Below are 12,499 nucleotides of genomic sequence, written 5' to 3'. Positions count from 1 at the left end.
CTAGGGAAGATGGAGTGATGGAGGGTAGGTCCTCCATCTCCAACCAGGGAGGATGGAGTGATGGAGGGTAGGTCCTCCATCTCTAACCAGGGAAGATGGAGTGATGAAAGCTAGCTCCTCCATCTCTAACCAGGGAAGATGGAGTGATGGAAGGTAGGTCCTCCATTTCTAACCAGGGAGGATGGAGTGATGGAGGCTAGCTCCTCCATCTCTAACCAGGGAGGATGGAGTGGAGGGTAGGTCCTCCACCTCTAACGAGGGCAGATGGAGTGATGGAAGGTAGGTCCTCCATTTCTAACCAGAGAAAATGGAGTGATGGAGGCTAGGTCCTCCATCTCTAACCAGGGAGGATGGAGTGATGGAAGGTAGGTCCTCCATCTCTAACCAGGTAAGACGGAGTGATGGAGGGTAGGACCTCCGTCTCCAACTAGGGAGGATGGAGTGATGGAGGGTAGGTCCTCCATCTCTAACCAGGGAGGATGGAGTGATGGAGGGTAGGTCCTCCATCCCTAGCCAGAGAAGATGGAGTGATGGAGGGTAGGACCTCCGTCTCCAACTAGGGAGGATGGAGTGATGGAGGGTAGGTCTTCCATCTCTAACTAGGGAGGATGGAGTGATGGAGGGTAGGTCCTCCATCCCTAGCCAGGGAAGATGGAGTGATGGAGGGTAGGACCTCCGTCTCCAACTAGGGAGGATGGAGTGATGGAGGGTAGGTCCTCCATCCCTAGCCAGAGAAGATGGAGTGATGGAGGGTAGGACCTCCGTCTCCAACTAGGGAGGATGGAGTGATGGAGGGTAGGTCCTCCATCTCCAACTAGGGAGGATGGAGTGATGGAGGGTAGGACCTCCGTCTCCAACTAGGGAGGATGGAGTGATGGAGGGTAGGTCCTCCATCCCTAGCCAGGGAAGCATATTATCACTAGTTAATAAAGACATAGCACCTGGGAGGAAGTCATGTTTGACCCACAGTATTTGAGGTCAGTTTACTGCATCAAGGTCACTTTGATCTGGATGATCACTCAACGACCGAGGTCAGTTTACTGCATCAAGGTCACTTTGATCTGGATGATCACTCAACGACCGAGGTCAGTTTACTGCATCAAGGTCACTTTGATCTGGATGATCACTCAACGACCGAGGTCAGTTTACTGCATCAAGGTCACTTTGATCTGGATGATCACTCAACGACCGAGGTCAGTTTACTGCATCAAGGTCACTTTGATCTGGATGATCACTCAACGACCGAGGTCAGTTTACTGCATCAAGGTCACTTTGATCTGGATGATCACTCAACGACCGAGGTCAGTTTACTGCATCAAGGTCACTCAACGACCGAGGTCAGTTTACTGCATCAAGGTCACTCAACGACCGAGGTCAGTTTACTGCATCAAGGTCACTCAACGACCGAGGTCAGTTTACTGCATCAAGGTCAACCAACGACGTTATCAATAAAAATATGAATAAAACACACAGGAAAATTAAATTCCCAGCGTGAATATAATCCACAACCTAATTACTATCACACCAAGCTTAAAATGTGAAGCTGCAACAACAGCAACATCAACAGTAACAACAGAGAAGCACCAACAGCAGCAACACCAACAGCAGTAACAACAGAGAAGCACCAACAGCAGCAACAACAGCAACATCACCAGCAGTAACAACTGAGAAGCACCAACAGCAGCAACATCAACAGCAGTAACAACAGAGAAGCACCAACAGCAGCAACATCAACAGCAGTAACAACAGAGAAGCACCAACAGCAGCAACATCAACAGCAGTAACAACAGAGAAGCACCAACAGCTGCAACAACAGCAACATCACCAGCAGTAACAACAGAGAAGCACCAACAGCAGCAACATCAACAGCAGTAACAACAGAGAAGCACCAACAGCAGCAACATCAACAGCAGTAACAACAGAGAAGCACCAACAGCAGCAACATCAACAGCAGTAACAACAGAGAAGCACCAACAGCTGCAACAACAGCAACATCACCAGCAGTAACAACAGAGAAGCACCAACAGCAGCAACATCAACAGCAGTAACAACAGAGAAGCACCAACAGCTGCAACAACAGCAACATCACCAGCAGTAACAACAGAGAAGCACCAACAGCAGCAAAAACAGCAACATCACCAGCAGTAACAACAGAGAAGCACCAACAGCAGCAACAACAGCAACATCACCAGCAGTAACAACAGAGAAGCACCAACAGCAGCAACATCAACAGCAGTAACAACAGAGAAGCACCAACAGCTGCAACAACAGCAACATCACCAGCAGTAACAACAGAGAAGCACCAACAGCAGCAACAACAGCAACATCACCAGCAGTAACAACAGAGAAGCACCAACAGCAGCAACAACAGCAACATCACCAGCAGTAACAACAGAGAAGCACCAACAGCAGCAACATCAACAGCAGTAACAACAGAGAAGCACCAACAGCAGCAACAGCAACATCAACAGCAGTAACAACAGAGAAGCACCAACAGCTGCAACAACAGCAACATCACCAGCAGTAACAACAGAGAAGCACCAACAGCAGCAAGAACAGCAACATCACTAGCAGTAACAACAGAGAAGCACCAACAGCAGCAACAACAGCAACATCACCAGCAGTAACAACAGAGAAGCACCAACAGCAGCAACATCAACAGCAGTAACAACAGAGAAGCACCAACAGCTGCAACAACAGCAACATCAACAGCAGTAACAACAGAGAAGCACCAACAGCAGCAACAACAGCAACATCACCAGCAGTAACAACAGAGAAGCACCAACAGCAGCAACAACAGCAACATCACCAGCAGTAACAACAGAGAAGCACCAACAGCAGCAACATCAACAGCAGTAACAACAGAGAAGCACCAACAGCAGCAACAACAGCAACATCAAAAGCAGTAACAACAGAGAAGCACCAACAGCTGCAACAACAGCAACATCACCAGCAGTAACAACAGAGAAGCACCAACAGCAGCAAGAACAGCAACATCACAAGCAGTAACAACAGAGAAGCACCAACAGCTGCAACAACAGCAACATCACCAGCAGTAACAACAGAGAAGCACCAACAGCAGCAACAACAGCAACATCACCAGCAGTAACAACAGAGAAGCACCAACAGCAGCAACAACAGCAACATCACCAGCAGTAACAACAGAGAAGCACCAACAGCAGCAACATCAACAGCAGTAACAACAGAGAAGCACCAACAGCAGCAACAACAGCAACATCAACAGCAGTAAAAACAGAGAAGCACCAACAGCAGCAACAACAGCAACATCAACAGCAGTAACAACAGAGAAGCACCAACAGCAGCAACATCAACAGCAGTAACAACAGAGAAGCACCAACAGCTGCAACAACAGCAACATCACCAGCAGTAACAACAGAGAAGCACCAACAGCAGCAACATCAACAGCAGTAACAACAGAGAAGCACCAACAGCAGCAACATCAACAGCAGTAACAACAGAGAAGCACCAACAGCTGCAACAACAGCAACATCACCAGCAGTAACAACAGAGAAGCACCAACAGCAGCAAAAACAGCAACATCACCAGCAGTAACAACAGAGAAGCACCAACAGCAGCAACAACAGCAACATCACCAGCAGTAACAACAGAGAAGCACCAACAGCAGCAACATCAACAGCAGTAACAACAGAGAAGCACCAACAGCTGCAACAACAGCAACATCACCAGCAGTAACAACAGAGAAGCACCAACAGCAGCAACAACAGCAACATCACCAGCAGTAACAACAGAGAAGCACCAACAGCAGCAACAACAGCAACATCACCAGCAGTAAAAACAGAGAAGCACCAACAGCAGCAACATCAACAGCAGTAACAACAGAGAAGCACCAACAGCAGCAACAGCAACATCAACAGCAGTAACAACAGAGAAGCACCAACAGCTGCAACAACAGCAACATCACCAGCAGTAACAACAGAGAAGCACCAACAGCAGCAAGAACAGCAACATCACTAGCAGTAACAACAGAGAAGCACCAACAGCAGCAACAACAGCAACATCACCAGCAGTAACAACAGAGAAGCACCAACAGCAGCAACATCAACAGCAGTAACAACAGAGAAGCACCAACAGCTGCAACAACAGCAACATCAACAGCAGTAACAACAGAGAAGCACCAACAGCAGCAACAACAGCAACATCACCAGCAGTAACAACAGAGAAGCACCAACAGCAGCAACAACAGCAACATCACCAGCAGTAACAACAGAGAAGCACCAACAGCAGCAACATCAACAGCAGTAACAACAGAGAAGCACCAACAGCAGCAACAACAGCAACATCAACAGCAGTAACAACAGAGAAGCACCAACAGCTGCAACAACAGCAACATCACCAGCAGTAACAACAGAGAAGCACCAACAGCAGCAAGAACAGCAACATCACAAGCAGTAACAACAGAGAAGCACCAACAGCTGCAACAACAGCAACATCACCAGCAGTAACAACAGAGAAGCACCAACAGCAGCAACAACAGCAACATCACCAGCAGTAACAACAGAGAAGCACCAACAGCAGCAACAACAGCAACATCACCAGCAGTAACAACAGAGAAGCACCAACAGCAGCAACATCAACAGCAGTAACAACAGAGAAGCACCAACAGCAGCAACAACAGCAACATCAACAGCAGTAAAAACAGAGAAGCAACAACAGCAGCAACAACAGCAACATCAACAGCAGTAACAACAGAGAAGCACCAACAGCAGCAACAACAGCAACATCAACAGCAGTAACAACAGAGAAGCACCAACAGCAGCAACAACAGCAACATCAACAGCAGTAACAACAGAGAAGCACCAACAGCAGCAAAAACAGCAACATCAACAGCAGTAACAACAGAGAAGCACCAACAGCAGCAAAAACAGCAACATCAACAGCAGTAACAACAGAGAAGCACCAACAGCAGCAACAACAGCAACATCAACAGCAGTAACAACAGAGAAGCACCAACAGCAGCAACATCAACAGCAGTAACAACAGAGAAGCACCAACAGCTGCAGCAACAGCAACATCACCAGCAGTAACAACAGAGAAGCACCAACAGCAGCAACAACAGCAACATCACCAGCAGTAACAACAGAGAAGCACCAACAGCAGCAACAACAGCAACATCACCAGCAGTAACAACAGAGAAGCACCAACAGCAGCAACATCAACAGCAGTAACAACAGAGAAGCACCAACAGCAGCAACAACAGCAACATCAACAGCAGTAACAACAGAGAAGCACCAACAGCTGCAACAACAGCAACATCACCAGCAGTAACAACAGAGAAGCACCAACAGCAGCAAGAACAGCAACATCACCAGCAGTAACAACAGAGAAGCACCAACAGCTGCAACAACAGCAACATCACCAGCAGTAACAACAGAGAAGCACCAACAGCAGCAACAACAGCAACATCACCAGCAGTAACAACAGAGAAGCACCAACAGCAGCAACAACAGCAACATCACCAGCAGTAACAACAGAGAAGCACCAACAGCAGCAACATCAACAGCAGTAACAACAGAGAAGCACCAACAGCAGCAACAACAGCAACATCAACAGCAGTAAAAACAGAGAAGCACCAACAGCAGCAACAACAGCAACATCAACAGCAGTAACAACAGAGAAGCACCAACAGCAGCAACAACAGCAACATCAACAGCAGTAACAACAGAGAAGCACCAACAGCAGCAACAACAGCAACATCAACAGCAGTAACAACAGAGAAGCACCAACAGCAGCAAAAACAGCAACATCAACAGCAGTAACAACAGAGAAGCACCAACAGCAGCAAAAACAGCAACATCAACAGCAGTAACAACAGAGAAGCACCAACAGCAGCAACAACAGCAACATCAACAGCAGTAACAACAGAGAAGCACCAACAGCAGCAACAACAGCAACATCAACAGCAGTAACAACAGAGAAGCACCAACAGCAGCAACAACAGCAACATCAACAGCAGTAACAACTGAGAAGCACCAACAGCAGCAACAACAGCAACATCAACAGCAGTAACAACAGAGAAGCACCAACAGCAGCAACAACAACAACATCAACAACAGTAACAACAGAGAAGCACCAACAGCAGCAACAACAACATCAACAACAGTAACAACAGAGAAGCACCAACAGCAGCAACAACAACATCAACAGCAGTAACAACAGAGAAGCACCAACAGCAGCAACAACAACAACATCAACAACAGTAACAACAGAGAAGCACCAACAGCAGCAACAACAACAACATCAACAGCAGTAACAACAGAGAAGCACCAACAGCAGCAACAACAACAACATCAACAACAGTAACAACAGAGAAGCACCAACAGCAGCAACAACAGCAACATCAACAGCAGTAACAACAGAGAAGCACCAACAGCAGCAACAACAACAAAACCAACAGCAGTAACAACAGAGAAGCACCAACAGCAGCAACAACAACAACATCAACAGCAGTAACAACAGAGAAGCACTAACAGCAGCAACAACAACAACATCAACAACAGTAACAACAGAGAAGCACCAACAGCAGCAACAACAACAACATCAACAGCAGTAACAACAGAGAAGCACCAACAACAGCAACAACAACAACATCAACAGTAACAACAGAGAAGCACCAACAGCAGCAACAACAGCAACATCAACAGCAGTAACAACAGAGAAGCACCAACAGCAGCAACAACAGCAACATCACCAGCAGTAACAACAGAGAAGCACCAACAACAACAACAACAACAACAACATCAACAGTAACAACAGAGAAGCACCAACAGCAGCAACAACAGCAACATCAACAGCAGTAACAACAGAGAAGCACCAACAGCAGCAACAACAGCAACATCACCAGCAGTAACAACAGAGAAGCACCAACAGCAGCAACAACAGCAACATCACCAGCAGTAACAACAGAGAAGCACCAACAGCAGCAACAACAGCAACATCACCAGCAGTAACAACAGAGAAGCACCAACAGCAGCAACAACAACAACATCAACAGCAGTAACAACAGAGAAGCACCAACAGCAGTAACAACAACAACATCAACAGCAGTAACAACAGAGAAGCACCAACAACAGCAACAACAACAGTTAATGTCACCAGCTTGAAGGCACTTGACAAATTTGCATATTGCCTGATAATACATCAATATTTATTTTATATTGTGTTAAAATTCTGCAAGGATTTTTAACTGATGTTGATGATGATATATTGATTACGTATATACAGAGGCGTGATTAATATAATTCCACACTTATTGTAGGAAAGATGCAGCTAGCAAGGTATCAGCTGAGAAAGGCAGAAAACAATGTGTCAACAGAGAGAGGCAGTAAGCAATGTGTCAGCTGAGAGAGGCAGCCAGCCATGAAACAGGCAGTAAGCAATGTGTCAGCTGAGAGAGGCAGCCAGCCATGTGTTGAGAGAGGCAGTAAGCAATGTGTCAGCTGAGGGAGGCAGCCAGCCATGTGTTGAGAGAGGCAGTAAGCAATGTGTCAGCTGAGAGGGGCAGCCAGCCATGTGTTGAGACAGGCAGTAAGCAATGTGTCAGCTGAGAGGGGCAGCCAGTCATGTGTTAAGTGAGAGAGGCAGTAAGCAATGTATCAGCTGAGAGAGGCAGCCGGCCTTGTGTTAAGTGAGAGAGGCAGTAAGCAATGTATCAGCTGAGAGAGGCAGCCGGCCTTGTGTTAAGTGAGAGAGGCAGTAAGTAAAGTGTCAGCTAGATCGTTGGGTTTGTCAACTGAGTAAAATGCTTGGACATAGGCTAATCCACGCTCAAAGAGTTCTCACTGTGGGTAGATTATATACACACAGCTCTAGATAGATTATATATCGGTTAAAGACACAATATTTACGAAACAGAAAGATGACAGTGACTATATAGTACGTACACTAAATTATTGATTTTAATTTTCAAACTTCATTCCCGTTTATGTTTTACAAGGAAGACTTTTTGATTATTTATTTTTGATGAAGTGCTAAACTTATGTAGGTTATATATAGTTTGAGGAATTAACTGAACGGGAGTCAAGATGAAGATAACTGTACCAGATACATACAGTAATAACGTAAGTGATAGGTGTACTTACAGCCTGTCGACGTTAGCAGTGAGGTTGGTAGGCAGGTGAAGGACGTGTTCTCCCTGGCACCTACATTCAACCTCAGGAGTGTAGCTGTCATCATGTGTTGGCCAACAGCTACAACCTTCACCATCGTCAAGTCTGTCGAAGCCTGGCGGCAAGAAACCGTAGTCTGGTCCCTCAATGGGAACACCGAAAGTGCTGTGGTCAGGGAACCTTCCTGTAAATAATGGAACCCCTGGCTGAGGCTCCCTCGGGTCACTTAAGTAACTGGTCCTTTGAGACACACGCGAGCCATTACCTGGACCAGATAAAGTTGTCTCAGTTTTGAAAGATTTAATCTTCCCTTCTACATCATTGGTTTCATCATCTTGGTTCCAGACTCCAGAGTTATTGGCAGCATTGTTGCCCTGTGCGTCTGTCCCTAGAGTGTGGAATACTTGGTGAGCGTGTGTCTGCCTGAGGGAGCTGTGATGGTGAGGAAGGTACGAGGGAGCCAGTGTCTTCGAGACTTCACCAGACACTAGTAAAGCATCTCGGCTTTCATTCATTTCTACTGTACTTCGCTCCTCGCGTCTCCTCTCTCCTGGTTGTTTAGAGTTCCAGCTGGTCGAACATTTTCCTATACTTTTCGTTGCTTCTTCATTGCTTTTAACTTTCCTGCGACTTTTGTGGTTCACAAAATATTTGTTTATATCACTTGCCTGATATGTGGTCAACATTTCCGGCAAGTGAAATACATGACTTCTTGATAACCCTTCGTTGTTTCGACGTGATGAGGTAACAATCCCTCGTCTGTGTATTATATCGTCTCTTCTTGCCTCGAGCCCGTGTTTTGCAGCAGCATCTACACTGTTGTCTCCAGCGCCATCACTCACCCTGTTTCTCGCTCCAAGTTGTGACTCTTCGTTTCCTTGTAGCTGTTTATGATATTTTGTATTTTGTTGATACTTCAATTTTTCTTTTACTTTTAACATGCGGAAAGGATGACTGTAACTGCGGACCTGAGAAATCTTTTTTGATTCTCTTTCCTTGATACTAAGAAAAAGTTGATGCCTTCGTAAGTCTTGGTGGAGTATTTGTTCAACTGAACGAAGAGGCGGTGAGGATGCTTCCTCCTGTTCCTGTTGGGTTGAACTAAGAGGCGCTCCTGTGGCTCTTCTCTGCTCGTATTGAACGGAAGGAAGAGGTGCTGCAGTCGACCTCTCATCCTGTTGAGTTGGATAAAGAAGCGTTGTTGTGTTTTCCTCTCGTTCCTCAACACTAACTCCCTCGTCTTCACCTGAAGTTCCGCAAGACAAAGCTGAACATTTGCTTGAGTTTTGTTTCATACCAAGAAAACTGTATGCAAAGTTTTCATTTGAGGCTATCTTCGTCGTTCTGTCTACTGATCTGTTAAACAACTGAGATTGAAACATTTCATCAGCGAAAACTTTCAATTCAATTGATTTTCGTTTCCTTGTCGTGAGATTTTTTTCAGTTATTATTGAACCCGGCACAACAGGTCCATTAGTTTGTTCATGTGAAGGTATATTTAAAGTGAAGGAGCGACGCTGGTGACCTTGAGGCGCCGTTAAAGAACTCGCTTCTCCGACTTTTATGCTGTCATTTCCGTCTGGACTTGAGGTTTCCTCAGCCTTATGGCAGTCCAAGGCCATGTTAGGGGCGGCTAATACCATGTCAGGGAGGCGCTCTCTGTTGACTCTCTCTTGATCTAAGTTCTCTTTACTGCGGTGTTTATGTCCTTGATGCTGCTCTATATTTCTGTGTTTCTGATTTCGATGCTGTTTAATACTGGAGTTTTCCAGCTCTAAATCACGTTCTTCGCTCGGGTATTCCAGCTCTAAGCTTTTAACAGAGTTTACCATCAAGTTTTTTATATTTAGGAAAGTTGTCACCTTGTGTACTGAGTGTAGCAGGCCATGGGCGTCGTGGCCCTCCAAGCTTGATGACATGTGCGTGAATGGACTAACTTTCTTGACTTTCAGTAGCGATAACGGAGTAATATGAAGATTATCGTTACTTATTCTTCCTCCTTTCACATCCTGGAATGTTGATATCTGCTCCTCTGTATCCTTTTCAGGCATTATCATAAGATTAATTTTGTCTCTGGACGCGCCAGGCATGAGAATGGTGTGGGCGTTCGTCCTTGTGTGAGGGAGGGAGCCAGACCATCCCAGGTCCTGCTGGGGTACAAAATTTGCATAACCGTTTCCAACGGAATCAGACTTTATATCTTCGCTAAAATCTGAAAAATCCGACAATTTCCGTCTTGCCCGGGATCGAGTTTCTTGGGTCAGTCCTCCCGTAGATTCTCCTCGAGCTGGAGAAGGAAGGGAGGTTGTCTGACTGCTATTTGAAAGCACGGTTGACTCACGCTCTGACCCACGCCCTACATCACCCTCTGGCCCATACCTTGGCCCATGCCCTGGCCCATGCCTCTGAGTCAGGATGCTGATGAAGTGGTGGGCGAAGGTACCCGACTTGATTACTTCGTGGAAGGGCCCTGCGCCGCGTGGGTTGTTATGACCGTGCAGAGCAGACTGGTAACTTGAGGGCGACGTAGGTTCACTGTATGAGGTCTGTGCACTGGTGTGCGTGACGTGTGCACTGGTGGTGGCAGTGTGTGCACTGGTAGGCATAGGTTTGGTGTTCAAGAATCGGGAATCGATGGTTGTGTGCGCGACGGGTGCACTGGTGGGCGTGACGTGTGCACTGGTCGTGGCAGTATGTGCACTAGTAAACCAGTGACCAGCGTGGAACATGCGAGGCAGGAGGGTAATAACGATGCAAGCAGTGATGAGGATTGTGGAAATGGAGAGGCAGCTGCCAAAAGCCATCATCATACTGCACCTGTAACAAGATAACTGTATTTACCTCAGCCTCCTACTGCAAGATAACACGATATATACTTAAAACATATTTATTTAGAATAATCAGACGATAGATCACGTAGTGAAGACGAAATAGCCTGACCTTAGGTCAGCTCCGATAGGTCAATACATTGTGTACTCTCACCTGAAATAAAACCAACAAATTCCCTTTCCTTATTGCACACAGAATAACAACTTAACACCACACCGGTCTAATTTAACCCTGCTGTTCACATGTATAGTCCTACCGTGTCATTAGCGTTACTCTGACGTGACAATAATGTTTAATAGGAAAATTCTTTAGTCATCCTGAAATAAATATTAGAAAGATAAGAATCGTGAGTTTTAAACTGAAATCGAGAAGCTGGTTACTGGTTCACGAACTAGAAAGAAAACAACAGTAAACAAGCCAAGGGACGGGTTTTATAACCACTCATACCATGGCTGGTTTACTGGCGTACCTCGTATCAACTAATGTTGAGTATCCAGTTTAGTGTACCATCCAGTGTAGTGTATCATCCAGTGAAGTGTATCATCCAGTGTAGTGTACCATCTAGTGTAGTGTACCATCCAGTGCAGTGTGCCATCCAGTGTCGTGTACCATCCAGTGTAGTGTACCATACAGTGTAGTGTACCATACAGTGTAGTGTACCATACAGTGTAGTGTACCATACAGTGTAGTGTACCATACAGTGTAGTGTACCATACAGTGTAGTGTACCATACAGTGTAGTGTACCATCCAGTGTAGTGTACCATACAGTGTAGTGTACCATACAGTGTAGTGTACCATACAGTGTAGTGTACCATACAGTGTAGTGTACCATACAGTGTAGTGTACCATACAGTGTAGTGTACCATACAGTGTAGTGTACCATACAGTGTAGTGTACCATCCAGTGTAGTGTACCATACAGTGTAGTGTACCATACAGTGTAGTGTACCATACAGTGTAGTGTACCATACAGTGTAGTGTACCATACAGTGTAGTGTACCATACAGTGTAGTGTACCATCCAGTGTAGTGTACCATACAGTGTAGTGTACCATACAGTGTAGTGTACCATACAGTGTAGTGTACCATACAGTGTAGTGTACCATCCAGTGTAGTGTATCATCCAGTGTAGTGTACCATCTAGTGTAGTGTACCATAGTGTACTGTACCATCCAGTGTAGTGTATCATCCAGTGTAGTTTATCATCCAGTGTAGTGTACCATCTAGTGTAGTGTACCATCTAGTGTAGTGTACCATAGTGTACTGTACCATACAGTGTAGTGTACCATCCAGTGTAGTGTACCATCCAGTGTAGTGTATCATCCAGTGTAGTGTACCATCTAGTGTAGTGTACCATCCAGTGTAGTGTACCATAGTGTACTGTACCATACAGTGTAGTGTATCATCCAGTGTAGTGTACCATCCAGTGTAGTGTATCATCCAGTGTAGTGTATCATCCAGTGTAGTGTATCATCCAGTGTAGTGTATCATCCAGTGTAGTGTACCATACAGTGTAGTGTATCA

The 12,499-nt window shown here is 45.8% G+C and overlaps 1 protein-coding gene across 1 annotated transcript in view; it reads right to left on the bottom strand.

Annotated features, from left to right (window-relative positions):
- Positions 1 to 11,171, bottom strand: part of LOC128702806 (uncharacterized) — a 106,262-nt gene extending 95,091 nt beyond the window's left edge. The window contains exon 1 of the mRNA XM_070102053.1: positions 8,121 to 11,171. Coding sequence (XP_069958154.1) covers positions 8,121 to 10,957 — 2,837 coding nt within the window. The 5' untranslated portion in view covers positions 10,958 to 11,171. The remainder of the gene's footprint in view (positions 1 to 8,120) is intronic.
- Positions 11,172 to 12,499: the final 1,328 nt, after the last annotated feature.

This window comes from Cherax quadricarinatus, chromosome 79, assembly GCF_038502225.1.
Source record: "Cherax quadricarinatus isolate ZL_2023a chromosome 79, ASM3850222v1, whole genome shotgun sequence".
NCBI lineage: Eukaryota > Metazoa > Arthropoda > Malacostraca > Decapoda > Parastacidae > Cherax > Cherax quadricarinatus.
This window is presented reverse-complemented; position numbering and strand designations above follow the sequence as displayed.